Below are 15,598 nucleotides of genomic sequence, written 5' to 3' on the forward strand. Positions count from 1 at the left end.
ATGAGTGGCTTCGAGAGTGATAAATAGAAGATGGAACAAATTTACGGTTTTATTAATTATTTCTTGGCATTTGCTGGCCTCCATAGTTGCAACTACGAATCAGAGAATCTTGATAGAACAGCTCAAGCATAAAAGATGTCTTGAAGTCAAATAACGAAAAATAATACTTTGGTAAGACATTAAATGTAAAACATTAAAGACTTTTACGCGGTAATGTAATAAGGTTTTATATATAAACCTTATTACATAATGCTTTATATATATATATATATATAAAGCATTTTATGTTGAAGACCGAACTATCTCAGAAGGAGTAACCATTGATTTTAGCGCCTCCGTCACATACCGGATGAGCACCCTTCCCTTCCTCTTCTTGGCCGGGCTGCTGTGTCTTCCTTCCGGCTTGCCGAAGAAAGTTGAGGAGGGTTCAGCGGCAACTGGGCTTTTACACAATGGACAGCCAGGGAAGGAAAGTAGTGGTCTGTGACAATGGAACCGGGGTAGGTTTGCATTTTCGGCTCGCTGCTTCATCGAGCTGCACCTCGCTTTAGATGGAGCCGAAATGTCGAACAATTTGCTGAAACAGGAAGTGGGGCTGTCAGCGTCTGAAGCTAGCTAGCCTCAACTGGGCGTGTAGCTTCGTTTCCAGCAAATTTTCATTCATCCGAAATCGCCTCGAAAATACCTCTCTGAGTTTCTGCAGTTGTCAAGTTTAGAGCTGAATTCGTGGCTATGACTGACGCTCTCGTGTTGTTTAAAATCGCGACGAACGGGAACTGTTCATCGCAACCAACGGTAGCTGAGCTAAAGCTGCTAGCTAAGTAGCTTGTCAGGTTAAACAGCTGGTTGTCTGCTAGCAGCGTCAGAGATTGATAGAGATTTACTTTACGAAAGCTCGTAATTTGCAGTTTCATTATTTTTGCTATTCATTTGGTGTGCTTATAAATTTAAACGAATAGTTTTTTTTGTATAAATTGCCATCAACGGCTAGGTGGAAGGCTATCTAGGCCGTGTCAGGTGAATAGAGGAACCTCCTGAATTGTCTTTGCAGCGACTTCGCCCAAAAAATATTACCTGGCGTCGGCTAGACTTGGTGAAAAACACACAAGCGCAGTCATGTTTTAACCGCGTTTCACACACATTTTTTTTTAGTTGTTGGGTCCATTGCTGTTGACAAGCATTTTATACAGGAAATGCTAGCATACGAGCCTTTACTTCTGTGAAAAAATACCTCCAAACATTAAAACCATAAATTTGTCACAGCGGTCGACCAATGTTAGGTTTTCATTAGCCAATGAATATGTCAATCTTAAGGCGCATTTTTGCCATTTCATCCTAATTGCTTCATATTCACGCACATTAAAATCTTCGTTGTTTTAAAAGGCAGACATTTGTGACAATCCATTTGGGACCCTTAAACCTTGATCAGTTTTGTTTATGATGCATTTAAATTTATTGCTGTACACCGACACAATCACAATTATATCTGCCATTTATCAACAAAGTATGGTGATTAGCCCAAAAAAATTGACAAAGACGTTCTTTTTTATTGCATTCGAGCAATAATGCAATAAGCTGACCTCTTTGGTTGCTCAATTACAGGATAATTATGATTCTGCATTTATAAACCCTGGATGAATTAAATATGCACTAGTCAGAAGGTCAAAGGTCAAAATCAGCCAATATTTCAACAATGCTCTAATCAGTAATTCACAGGTCAAATAAAATCTTTAAACATCAAGTAGTCTGGCTATATATGCTTTGATACACAGTAGTAGTTATTTCATTTTCTGTTGGATTCAAAGCAAATATTTTTTTATCACAGAACCTGCAACACATTTTTCAACTTTGGTTTTAATTTAAAGGAAAAAAATATTATAAGGTAGAAGATCAGAAAGTGGCATTTGCCAAAAAAAAAAAAAAAAAAAAAAGCTTAATTGGTTCAAAAACTAAATCTACATTCTCCATCGCAGCTTGGAAAATGACACAAATGTTTGTTTGTATCTTATTACAAAATCTCTCAAACACATTGCAATATATCAAGTTTATAAAAAAAGTTTACTTTTTGTGTCACCACACCTGAGCTGATTTCGGTGTATTTTCTACCTCTTGAAATGCACAACGCACTCGGCTTGCTAATCTTTGCCGAAACTCAGGAATGTGCTCACTGCACACACAGGTACTACGGCCTCATCTGGGACTTCCTTATCTAAACACAGTCAGCAGTCGTGGAGGATGTTGGCTCAGCGCGTTACTGACTAATAAGGCTTTTTTTGGATGTGAATTTTTCAATAGCTCTGTGTGAAGCCAGCAAAGAGAGAGATGGAGAGAAAAAAAAGCCAGCCATATGTCAGAGTTGAATAGAGAAGTCAAGAGGAAGCGAGAAGAGACTAAACCACAGTCGCTTATGTCACAGGCACATATTCAGAGATCAGTGTGAGATGACTGATTTTTTTTCTTTCTTTTTATATAAAGCTGCCGATGCAGAGAGCTGTAAATCGGCACAAGAAATGACCTTATTTTAAAATCTTAGCTTTTGCCTGAAGCTGGTAAGGGAGGGTTGAACTAATTTCTCTACTTAAATATTGTGCTCTTAATTCAGAGGATTAAAGCGTGAACAGTTCTTTATTTATTTATTTATTTTTTTGGTCCTTCATTTGACTCTGTTACACAACTGAAACGAGTGCTTTGTGCACAGAAGCTAAATGTTGCAACAAGAGACCATGAAGATAGTTGTTACAAAATGGTTTGGAATATTTGGTCCTTGTACTGATGGGGCAAAGTTGCACATTTAATTTTAAAGGGCAAGCTTATGGTCTCTACAATTTTATTTTCTGTCACTGGGTCTTGTTTGGCATACGAGTTTCATCGTATGAAGAGTTTATGTAAAAATGCCACATTTTTCACCGCCTTTACTAAAGATGCTTAATGTTAGGAAAATATTAAATTGCAGTATTTATCTTGAATATTGTGATACAAATTATTTTTCTTATTTCCCATCATAACAATGACCCAATTAGGAACTTGATCTTTAGCATCTGGGTCATGAAGATCACAAAGTGGGGCCATAAAGTACATTGAAAGCTTATCCAACTTACTAAATATAGTGTTAGCTTGCAGGATTTCAGTGGTTGGACCCTAAAATTTTGTGGAATACCAAATATTATACCCAAAAGGTCCTTTGTGATTGTGATAATCCACATGTTTATATTGTGATGACTTTGTTTTTAATGATAAAAAAAAAATCTCCCCAAACCCAACAAATTTACCTTCGTTTGAAAAGTGTAGGCAGCTTTTAGTTTTTTGAAACTCCAGTACCTTCCCATTAAATTAACTTTAATATGTATGAAAATCCCAATTTCAAAACCTTATAAGCCTTGGAGGTGCAGCCCACAAATTTCTTTTGGATATTTATGCAAGAAATCAAAAACATTTTAAAGGTTTTGGCTTCATGCGCAAGATTTCTAGAGCTAACTGGTGGGTTGCATATGTTTGAAGCGCTTTAATGCCTCTGCTGATCACTTCCTCTTTCCTCTGGCCACTTTTTGCCTCTTGCAGTTTGTCAAGTGCGGCTATGCAGGCTCCAACTTCCCAGAGCACATCTTCCCTGCGCTTGTTGGGAGGCCCATCATCCGCTCCACAGCCAAAGTGGGAAACATTGAGATCAAGGTACGAAGTGGTTCATCTGACCAAAATCTTTTCTTTTTTTCTTCTTCTTCCTTAAAATATTCCTTAAAATTCTTAGTAAAAGAACACGGTTTGTGTGAAAACCCCCACCTGTATATCAGTTTTAGATATCAGGTGTTGTAAGTTCAGAGGTAAGCGGTTTGGAGACAGCACAGGGTTTTTATTGGCACCTGTCATGACTTTTCTTCCTGTTTATTTTCCTTCATTCGTCTTTTGTTCTTTTTCTACTTGTCTTGCCCTTTCTTCACGTTCGTTCTCCCTCGGTGAAGTAGAATTCCCAGAAGATGGTAAGTTCAGGTTGTTGTGGGAGTCCTGTTCTTGCCTGCTGCAGATGGTTTTTAAATGTCATGCTCAAACTGAAAATGAGGAACCTGGTTTCTTCTTTTTTTTTTTTTTTTTATTTAACACCTAATTTGTTTGCTGGTTTCTTCTTTTGTGTGTGTTTGGGCCAAGTGAGTGGCAGGGAATAAGGAAGACATCCATCACTTTGTTAATGTACTCCCTTCTGCGGGCTGAGCGCGTTGGCAGAAATGCCTGCGATGAATCAGAGGCCAGCTGTTATCGATGGAGTGCTAAAAGAGATTTTGGACCGTTTCCATTTTTAGAGCCTCTGATCTCGTCGTGCGCCCTGACAGCCAAAACGCCCACCTCAACCCTGCCGCCGCTTTAAGCGGGAGAGAAATTGAAATGTCAGCTTAAGCTCTCGGTTCTCCCCGGTTACATGTTTGTTGGGACTGTAGTCATTTTAACGCAACGTCCAGTCAGGAGCAGAAGAAGTAGTAGTAGTGTCCTCACACGAGGACGCATGGCAGACAGCTGGGAGTCTGAGATGAGAGGACATCTGGTTTTCTTTAAAGACCACATCGAGGCGATGCCTGCGACTGGTACTTTGTTGATGCCAAAGCACACAGGATGAACCCATAAAATGGCTGCTTTCAGTCGGCTTTTGATGTCTCCAAGCGGAACGTGAGATGCTTGACTGTGTGGCTAACGCCGCGTTCTAACCCGGCAGCTGTGTACATTGCCAAGGCGGCCGTGCATGTGGATGGTTGGATGTGGGGGTCGAGGGGTGGTTTGCTATTGCCGAGGGGAAGTGGTTCCAGGTGTAAATGCATGGAAAAATGATGCTTTGTAGTGCATGCTGGGTAACAGAGTCCCAAGCTGAAAGGCTACAGGAACACATCTGTTTGCCAGTAGACAGATGGCGCAAGCTGTATAAGCTTTAGTCTTCAAGGAGGACGAGAACGTAATGAAGTTACTGTATAGGGCTGCAACTAAGATTTATTTTAGTAATCAATTATTCTATCGATTAATCAGATTTAAAAAATTTACAGAATTTTCATTTAGTCACTTAAGCTGTTTTAAAACGCTGTTAGAAATGCATTAAAAAGGTACAAATCAACAATTAAATTCCTTTTATTTTAAATAAGAAAGCACATTTTTTCCTAAAATGCAATAACAAAGCATTCCTTTAGTGAACACTTGATCATTTCTAGCAAAGGATGCGTATGCAGTAAACAACAAAAAAAAAAAGTACCGTCAACTAATCTATTTGTGGTTTCGGATAAATGTGCTCAATATATTTTCTCTGTAGAATTTGAACCAGGTGAAGCTAAAAATGCCACTTGAGGAGTTCTGGGTAGAACATATTTACAATGAAGGCGTCATCTTAAATGCAAAATGTTTACCTTTTTTTTGGCTTAATATCCTCTCTGACTGTGGTGTTCTTTCAGCAAAAGGCCATTTTTAGAGTCCGTATACTCGCTGAGCGATTAATTGATTACTAAATTAATTGCCGATTATTTCAAAAATGTATTAATTGCGATTAATACACTTAATCGCTATTAATTTGATTAATCGTTTCAGCCCTATTGGTTTTCAACTTGTCTGAGTGACACCAAACAAGGACCTTCATGAATCCTAACAGTATTCGTCTCTGCTGACTCCTTCCTCCAGGACTTGATGGTGGGAGACGAGGCCAGCGAGCTGCGCTCCATGCTGGAGGTGAACTACCCCATGGAGAACGGGATTGTCCGGAACTGGGATGACATGAAGCACCTTTGGGACTACACCTTCGGCCCGGAGAAGCTCAACATCGAGTCTCGCAACTGCAAGATCCTGCTGACCGAACCCCCCATGAACCCCACCAAAAACCGGGAGAAAATCATTGAGGTACAGTGACGCGTGTCTGTTTTGGAGCGGCTTACTTTGCCTGATTGAAGGGAGTTAAACAAGCTGTCACGGAGGATGCAATGTATTAAAAGCTTTGCAGAAGTGATGCTGATATAAATTCTTGTAAATGACGATTTAAAAAGCTAATGTTTGCATGTGCTGCTAGCTGTTTCTTATCAGACCGATAAATTTGCTCGTCCTCCACACAGGTGATGTTTGAGACGTACCAGTTTGCAGGAGTCTACATCGCTATCCAGGCTGTCCTGACGCTGTATGCCCAGGGTAAGGTTTTCATGCCATGGTTGAAGGTTTATACCATCAATCTGTAACTTTTACAACCCAAAGAGCCATTTTTTACTCTCAGTCCAGCTAAATGAAACTGGTTTAGAGCCACAGTTGTTACATGATCTTTAAAAAAAAAAAAAAACTCATAACTTTTGGCCAATATTTACTCAATGTAGTTTGTCGTTTTTATTAAAGAATCACTATTTCAATTCTGTCTTTAGGTTTTGAAATAACAAAAACACATCTACATTTTGCTAGTAGAGCAATGTTATGAATTCTGTATTTGTGAAAATGTTTTTTTTGCTTTTGTTTTTTCTTAAACCTAATGATAAGAAATGTATCTTTAAAGGTACCAACAGTATTTTTTTTGAGTCGCTTTGTTCTAGAAATTCATTGCAATTATTCAATAACAAACACCCTGCTATTTGTTTTGTCCAAAGTTAAGAGCCGTTGTAGAAGGCTCCGCAGCTGCAGGTTGCAGATCCCTGGTTTAATCAAACAATTGCTGTCTTACGATGCCTTTTCTTCCTTGTTCAACAATATTTCACTCCCATATTTCTGCTGAACTAAATCAATCATGTCTTCATGTAAGAAGATTTTGCCTAACAAAAATCTTAATTCTTGCTTAAAAATTGGATCTTAAACAATGAGTTTTTTAAGTGACAGACTGTTAGAAAAACCAATAGTTGTTTTGATTTAGTCCCGTGTTAGACTTCCCCTATGTCCTCTACCTTCATCTAAGGCATACATGACCAGTGTTGGCTATAAAAGCATCACCTATTATCATTACACTAACAAGTGTGATGAACAGTTTTAGGGTTTGATGAGGTCTCCTGCACTCTAAGGGGTGGAGTTTCATACAGTGGAGGAGATATTTTCCCACACTCATTCCAATACGTGGTCCTCCTTCAACGTTTTAAGTTTTGAGTCGGTCGGCAAACGTTGAGCTGTTTATAAGTTTGAACTGTTACAAAATAGAGGTGATTTAGGGTTGTGTTCACATGTGTAGAGCAGAACTGATGTCCAATTGCAAATATGCTTTTTAAACAAAGCTCAAACGCCATCAGATAATTTACAACCTGCTTTTTGAACATTTAAGAGAGTTTAACAATGCGAGCAATTCTCTTCCGCTTATCAGATTTTCCAGGTTTGCCTCAGGACTAGATGTATACATTTTAATTTTTACTTTTCAGTCAGTGTAATTGTTGGTCTAGTTATAAATCTTATATTTTTCCAGTGGAGCATTTATAAACCAGATTAGCTTTTACAGTTGATCAGACTTGTACTGGTCAATCTAGATTTCCAAGATTCTTTGCCTAGTTCAGTTTGAACCAATTCCCATTTTTATTATCTTTTTCTTCAGAAAAAAACAGAGAGAAATAAAAATGTTGGGTAAATTGGAAAATGGAAAGAATGTCAAGATTATTCTCATTTTATCATCCGAGTACATTTTTCTATCCTATATCTGAATTGAACCAAGTTCAATAGTTAATCCAAGTACACAAGGATGGATTTACAAGGATGGGCTGGAACCAGTTTTGGTGCCCTGCCCACTACAGAAAAATTCTTCTACTAAATTATGGTACATTAATACGTAGTCCTATATATCAGCAGGTATGAATTGATACATTGTAGGTTTAATATGTCCCCTGTCCAATAGTTCCATATTGTTTCCAAAAAATCTACGATGACTTCATGACTTTCAAATACTTCAATATTGTTTATATTAATAAATAAAAAAATCCCCAAAATGATAGTACAACTCACCTGCTTATGAGTTTTATTATAAAGTATGTTTGAAAAACATATGTGAGGGGGAAAAAAATAATCATTGGGCCCCCCAAAACATTTGCCGCCCTGGGCAACTGCCCACATAAGCCCTTTTTGCCCTATTTTTGAATAAACAGTTGAAGGGTGCAGCTCTTAGCTTGTATCACCCCATATGTATGCACAATTCATATATGAGAGTCCTAAAGAGCAGTTTAACTAATGTTTTTGCTCTAAGATGTCAACCTTCCTCTGTACAATCTTAAAATGCTTTTGGAGATTTAATTCATTTGCACAAATCCCGATTATTAAGATGTTGGTATTGTTTAGTGTTTTTGTTCCTCTACTCAGCAAGTCTGTCCCCCTTTGTCATAAAGCACTTGTCTGATCAGCATTTACTCAAGGAATAAATAATAACCTGCCCTGCTTGCTTGTGCCAGGCCTTCTGACTGGTGTGGTGGTGGACTCGGGCGACGGTGTGACACACATCTGCCCAGTGTACGAGGGTTTCAGTCTGCCCCACCTGACACGACGTCTGGACATCGCAGGCAGGGACATCACCCGCTACCTCATAAAGGTATACAGTCTCCAAGGAAGACGAAAAAAATAAAATAGCTTCACTGACCTGACTTGATCTAATCCAGCTTCCCTCCCCCTATTTTTTTTCCTTCTTCTTTCTCTGGATTTAGCTGCTGTTGTTGAGGGGCTACGCCTTCAACCATTCTGCAGACTTTGAGACGGTTCGCATGATGAAGGAGAAGCTTTGCTACGTGGGCTACAACATCGAGCAGGAGCAGAAGCTGGCTCTGGAGACCACTGTGTTGGTGGAGTCTTATACGGTACATCTACACTTATTTATGATTTTTGTGCAATTGGTGTAACTTCCTTTGTGATGTCACTTGATAAACTCCTGAAATGGAGTTGAAGGTGTGTTTCACAGACCTTATTGCGTAACCAGCGGCCTGCATTGGTTATAAAGGGGTAACTTCTGGTTCAGCTGGTTCACTTCTATATATGGAGAAAAGGAAGTGCTGTGGTGAGAAATTGCACCATTTATTTTCTTTATTCAGCATTACAACAAGAGTTGTATTCTTCATATTCAACCGCTACAAACGTTCTTAAACAAATCACTTTAAAATATCTGTGCTTGTATTGTCTTCTCACAATTCTAAGTAATTTAATTCTGCCGGAATTTCACTTCCACTGAATAGATTTGGAATGAAAGTTTTTTTTTTTCTTTACTTGTGTGAAGGTTACTTCTCTAGCTCATTTTTCTATATTCAGTGTTTCTCTATGAATAAGATTTTCTCTGTAGGGAACTTTTCATATACTCAGGTTAATTCAGAGACGCTAAAACTAAAGAACAAACATAGTCTGCAGTCACACAATAATAGGTTAATAAAATAATAGTAATTATTAGATGGCTAAATTAAAATGTCTGAAAATGTGGAACTGAGGAAACGGTCATAAAAAAGGGAACAACAGAGATATGAGAACACACAAAATCTACAAAAAACCCCATAAAATTGCATTTCATTTGACATCTAAAATGGTAAAAAAAAAATTACTTTAAGATGGGTAATATTGAAGGGCAATAAAATTAAAAATGCTACAGAACCAAGCCAGAAACTGCTGTTTTTCTTTTTCTTCTGGCTCAGCTAAACCCCTCATTAGTCCTGTAGAGCAGGTTTTCAGCTCAGTAAGTCGGTGCAATCGACTGGATCCGTCATTACTAAATCACTGCAGGTGTCACCACTTGTTGGAGACAAGACAAGGCTGCAGCTTTAATGTCTAGCAACTTTACAGACAAATCAGTATCAGCCAAAATCGGATTTGTCAAGTCAGGCATTTTAGAGGTCGGTGATCAAATAGAAAACAAATTATTTGATGTCCAACAGTAAAACAACAACAAAGAGAACAACTTATAAAATATGTCCACCATTAGAAAGAGTAAACTGTAAAAATACTTTTCACTTGTAGACAACATCTAACCGTCTGTGTAGATCTGCATTTTTAAGACGAGTCGTCCACCTCCAGGTGTCTAGAATAGAACTTGCATACAGATTTTCAGTCACTTGTAAAACAAAAATGACAAACTGGAACATCTGCATTCTCCAGGCCTGAGGTATCCCTGCCAGTGAAAACACACCTCTTGGGGAGGGGAACATCAATGTCTAGTTTACTTTAATCTAAAATTATTTCTTTCCATACCCCACACACCAGCTGAAGCTTCACGTTGCCACATAGCGCATCATAATCAAAGTTTTCCTTATGAAGTACCGAAACTAGCAGGTTATTAAAATATCAGCGGAGAGCTGGAGGGACTGCCACATGTCCGTAGTTGGCTCCCTAATGGCGGGGTAGTGCTGTTTTCTCTGGGTCTCAAACATCTGGGCGTGCAGCTCTCTGCCATCAGCCTTGCTTTTCTTTCCGAGGTTCTTTTTCCCCCTCTGGAAGGGGAACCGCAGAATCTAAACGTCTGTGTTCCTGCACGCCTTTTTGAGCACATGTTGTGTCTCGGCGCTCACTGTGACCGTGTGTGTGTGTGTGTTATGGTTGGTGTAGGCGAGTCGGCGCGCAAGGCGCACCGAAACAAGGAGGGCAATGTGACTGTGGCCGAAGGGCTGCTGAACTGTGCGTGACATCATTTCCTGTGCAGCCACTTTGTGGCAGCAGCAGGGCTCCACTTCCTCCCACTGCTCTCTACTCAATGAAGCCTTATTTTTAATTTTTTATTTTTACACTTGGAACACATTGGCTCAACATGGCTTAGAGTCCACAGTTTCTGTGGCTGCTCATTATCTGCACTCATTAGAGAATGTTGATGTCCATATTAGGGAAAACAGAATTCCCAAGTGGTTTGGGGAAGGTTCTACTTTGTTCAGAACCATTTTGGTAGTGTTGTACCTTTCTTAACCTGAAATCGCAAGGCACTCTACCAAACTCTCCTCTTTTCATCTCATTCCCTCCCACACGTTTCCAGCTGCCAGATGGCCGTGTGATCAAGGTGGGAGGAGAGCGCTTTGAGGCCCCTGAGGCTCTGTTCCAGCCCCACCTCATCAACGTGGAGGGCGTCGGAGTGGCCGAGCTCCTCTTCAACACCATCCAGGCCGCTGACATAGACACCAGGTGAGCCCCAAGAGTCCAATACGCCATTGTAACCTACATCTCTTGATCTTGGTTTGAAATATTAAAAAAGAAAAACTGTCGGGTAAAGTCAGTATCTTCTTTTTTTTTTTTTAAACCAATGACGTGGTCACTGAGAGGATATCAATCTGTGTTTGAAGTGAATCTCGAATGTTTTAAGACTTTAAGGCTATACGCACCCAAAGACGATGGGTTCTCAAGTCTCATTCACTGTCGTCCATCTTCCCTCCGGTCAGGCCCGAGTTCTACAAACACATCGTGTTGTCGGGAGGATCCACCATGTACCCAGGGCTGCCGTCCCGACTGGAGAGGGAACTGAAGCAGCTGTACTTGGAGCGTGTGCTCAAGGGAGACGTGGACAAACTTTCGGTGAGAGACCAACCCTAACATCTTTCCCCTAAACTGACTGTGTGACCTAAAACTGTCTGGATGTGGCAGGAAGAGGAGAAACTATTGCAATGATTTTATATCACAATCAGTTGAGTTGCAAACACTACATCTTTTTTTGAAGGAAATGTAACTTTTAAGTTCAGCTTTTATTCTCTGAAATTAGACATCCAGAGATCAGAATAGTGTTACTGGAGCTTTGAACAAATGGAAAAATGTTTAGGTGTTTATTGTAGTCTGAGTTTTAAAGAAACTCTGACTATCTCCCTGAAGTTTCCAAAACAGATTAATACGATGTTGTATTTTTGATGCTGTGTACATAACCAACCACCAGGTGGTGCCAAAAGTGTAAAAGACTTTCATCTTTGTGATTCCTATGAGTTTCACTGTCCTAATCCAATCCTATATTTTACATTGAACTTCAGCTGTAAATGGCAGCTGTTTGATTTATGTCCTTTTAATATGAGCAATGAAATGAAGAAAACAATATTGTCACTGTAAAAGATAAATGAAATAAAACATCTGCCTCGAGTTTTGACAATTCAGAGAACAGAAAGTTTAGTTGGGTCGTTAAATGATCTTGAAATGAGGCCAAAGTAGGCTTGTTTTCTTATTTGTTAACTCAGTCCTACGATTTGTATTATAGGATGTATGTATGCCATACACTATTAAAATATATACTTTTTGTTTCATCTGAGATTTTCTGGAGAAAGTAAGAACTTGTGTTTAAAAAAAGTATTCCTTATTTAACTAACAATAAAAATAAATGACAGCTTTTATCCTTAATTTTTTTTTAACTTTTATTTATACGGCTTCTTATTGAGATCCAAGATCTCATTTACAAAAGAGACAAACGAATTACAAACAACAAAAAAGCAGTTAAGATATTTGACTGTTAAATAAGAATAAAATATGAGCTCAAACAATAGCGAGTTTCATAATATTTCTCTTTTTATCTTAAAATAAATATTAATGTAATTTACCTTTTGAGCTAGTGTCATTAAATCCAAAAATAAAGTTCAAGAAAAATTTCTAATTCTAAAATGGAACATTTTCAGCCTTGCATAAATGAAACGGTAGTTAGAAAACTGGAACAAAAACTTAACTAAGTCAAGATAAAAATGTTCCTTTAACAATTTATGAAGAATAAATATTGATAAAACCTCACAGTTCTTTGTACTGAAATTTCCCTCATAGGAAATACAGGAAGAATCTGGTTGTTTGTCAGAAAATATAGAAAAATCTTTTGTTTTTAAAAAAAAGCACAACCGTATTTTGAGTTGTAAACTATAGATTCCGTTAAGTTTTTGCTCTGATCAATAAACTACAGCTTTGCTTTTCACCCTACTGAGAGGAAACTGGGTTGTTCCTCCAGTGTTTTTGAGTCTTTTAATCTTTCATAACCTCCTGACACGTTTAACACACCACCTAGACTTGATGTGTAATAACTCTACAAAGCATCTGTGTTTCAGATCGTTTTGGTTTTGCGTCGCATTAGGCTTTGAAACATTTCCCAGGAAATGAACGTAACCAACGGTTAGGAAGGAAAACATTATGAACACTTTTTATTGTATAAAAACCGACTCCAGGAAGCGTCATTAGCACTGCAGCCTGCAGGATTTAATATTGAGACTGACGTGTCATGCACCAAATAAAATTTACAAGGTAATAACTCATATAAATATTATGCTCGGAGTTTATGTGTCCCCCCATAGCCAAAAAAAATACTTTTGTGGTTCGCTGCTTCAACTTATTTTTTTTATTTCTTTGAATATGAAGTGTCACTAGTCTTGTGAAGTTGATGCATAAATATTCAGGACAAAGTTCTGATATTGCCACTTTTTCTTTTGTTTTAAATATCTTTAGTGGGTTTTTTTTATTTATTTTTGTCCTACTTTGTGTTTTAAAAGCTGCTTTAGTCTAGGTAATTTGTGAAATTTTAAATATGAAAATGGACAAATTTCAAGACACGTATTTTTTTTTAAATGTTTATGAAAAGATATCAGTTTTCTGTCTCTCTATCTCTTTCGATCCGTCCAGTTCTCTCTCAATGAGTCCGTTTATTTAGCTTTTTTTTTCCTGCTGTATAAGAATGGGGGGGCGGGGGGGATGTGTAGGAGCTCTTGACTACCGTTTTTACTGCAGGGTTTGTCTTTCAACATCTGAATTTAGGAACGGGATTGCGAGAAGATAAACTGAGAGGAACTTCAAGGTCGCACTATAAAAACGTTGGGTCTGTAAACGCTAACAAGCTTGATTTTAGTCATGGTAACTACTCATTTTGTGGCACAAATCCTGATCCCGGGAACAAAAACGTATCTTCATCCACGGCAGAGGCCAGTTGGGTCTTTGATCCCGATCTCCCTCGCCGTGTGGATCAGAGAAACCACGAAGGCCTTCGCTGGGGAACGCGCTGTTGTGTTGTAAACTTATTATAACTCCCTCTGCGTTCCCCTTGTCGTGCAGAAATTTAAGATCCGGATTGAGGATCCTCCCAGGCGAAAGCACATGGTGTTCCTGGGTGGAGCGGTGCTGGCCGACATCATGAAGGACAAGGACAACTTCTGGCTGACCCGGGAGGAGTACCAGGAGAAAGGAGTCCGCGTGCTGGAAAAACTCGGAGTCACCGTCAGATAAAGCACCGGGACGGACAGAACAGCCGCACACCTGAAAACACAGATTCACAAACACACATTTCCTCCATTCGCCCTTATTGCAGAGTTTATATCTATTTATCCCTCTTTTTTTTTTTTTTTTCTTTTTCCTAAATGTATCGGCTGCTCTTGAATTTTCCTCAAACATCTGAAAGCATCAAGAGTTTACCTCTCTCTCTTCCCGCTCCTCTTCTCTTCTCTCCTCCTTCCTCTTTTCCTTTCTTCTCTCCTGTTCGAGGATTGGCTCAAACCTTGTTTAGGAAGCCTCCCACAACCCCGCAAAGTAACTTCCTGCTTTGCGATTTGAAATGTTTTATTTTTACTGGGTTTTTTTTTTGGGTTTTTTTTCCCCCATGGTGGAGATGCTCACCTGGTAGATGGGTCATTCCACCAGCTTCAGGCCTTTTAGGAGGATTAAAATGATGCAAAGTCTCAAACTCATAAAGTCGCATTCAGAGCCCATCAATAAACAGCCACGGCGCTTTCAGCATCTGTTATAGGCGAGCGCGAACTGATCACATTTTTTATTTTTTTTAATTTTATATATATATATATATATATATATATATATATAGATATATATATATATAAATGATATCATGACATGTTTTCTGGGTGAGGGGTTATGGCTCTGCTCTTCTGTGGCTGAATTCTTAAGTTCTGCATTACTGTTTTTTGTTTTTCTTTTCTTTTTTTCATGAATTTCCTCCTGGTGTTGTGCATTGACCCATTGGAAATGGAATGCACAGAGTGACACATTCTTGCGCTTTTTTTCTTAGATTTTTTTTTTTTTTATATATAAAAGAAATTAATGGTTGATTCATAAAGGGACAGAAAAAGTGAAAGCCCCTAAGCTTGACAGAGGGTTTGTGACGGTACGTTTGGGGTTAGTTGTGGGAGGGGAAACACAGTTAATAAGAAGTGGGAAGGAGTGAGTATTTGTTAATTTCTACCTTCTCTTTAGATGTAAATCTCGAATGGATATGAGTGGTCACCGTCGCACCGTTTTGTCTCTCAGATCCAAACGGTTGGAGGCAGGTTGAGCGGTCATTAAAGCTGGAAAATATCACAATATCCTAGAAAAAGAAAACGTATTTAAGTTCTCCAGGCTCCAGCGGTTTGACGCGTTACTGGAGGCACTTCTATTTTGGGTATGAAAAATGTGTACCTTTATCATTACAATTTTTTTTTCTTCCCCCTTTTTCCATGAACGTCTTATCCAGTGCCAAGTGCAGTTATTGTTGACTGGATCTCATGTTTTAATGTCTTTCTTTTGTGTCAGTTTTTTTGTTTTTATTTTCCTGTGTCGTTCATAGCATAACTGCCTAACGCTGATTTAAATAAAAGTGATTTATAATGATGGCTGTGTGGGTCTCTTCACAATTTCTATGCTCGTTTTACAGGTGTAGAAATTTCCCCCTAAAATATTTTAATTTAATTTCTTAAATTATTGGATGCCAGACGGGTTACTTGGAGGGATTCATTGCACTCTCTCACAG

The 15,598-nt window shown here is 38.7% G+C and overlaps 1 protein-coding gene across 2 annotated transcripts; it reads left to right on the top strand.

Annotated features, from left to right (window-relative positions):
• Positions 1–345: 345 nt before the first annotated feature.
• actr2b (actin related protein 2b) lies at positions 346–15,459 on the top strand. Of its 2 annotated transcripts, XM_008428868.2 has the most exons (10): positions 346–500; positions 3,559–3,669; positions 3,960–3,974; positions 5,644–5,859; positions 6,069–6,141; positions 8,352–8,488; positions 8,601–8,750; positions 10,895–11,040; positions 11,295–11,427; positions 13,912–15,459. In XM_008428868.2, the coding sequence occupies exons 1-10, from the start codon at positions 453–455 to the stop codon at positions 14,080–14,082; spliced, it is 1,200 nt and encodes a 399-aa protein (XP_008427090.1). In that variant the 5' UTR covers positions 346–452; the 3' UTR covers positions 14,083–15,459. The 2 variants fall into 2 exon arrangements, with proteins under 2 accessions (XP_008427090.1, XP_008427092.1); XM_008428870.2 differs by lacking the exon at positions 3,960–3,974 and having other exon boundaries at positions 348–500.
• Positions 15,460–15,598: the final 139 nt, after the last annotated feature.

Source organism: Poecilia reticulata, linkage group LG15, assembly GCF_000633615.1.
Source record: "Poecilia reticulata strain Guanapo linkage group LG15, Guppy_female_1.0+MT, whole genome shotgun sequence".
Taxonomy (NCBI): Eukaryota; Metazoa; Chordata; class Actinopteri; order Cyprinodontiformes; family Poeciliidae; genus Poecilia; species Poecilia reticulata.

Bases quoted from the DNA above. Each gene is read 5' to 3' on its own strand.
- actr2b (XM_008428868.2), top strand. From the start codon at position 453: ATGGACAGCCAGGGAAGGAAAGTAGTGGTCTGTGACAATGGAACCGGG. The intron at 6,142-8,351 runs GTAAGGTTTTCA...TGCTTGTGCCAG, and splicing joins CCTGACGCTGTATGCCCAGG to GCCTTCTGACTGGTGTGGTG. The intron at 11,428-13,911 runs GTGAGAGACCAA...CTTGTCGTGCAG, and splicing joins GAGACGTGGACAAACTTTCG to AAATTTAAGATCCGGATTGA.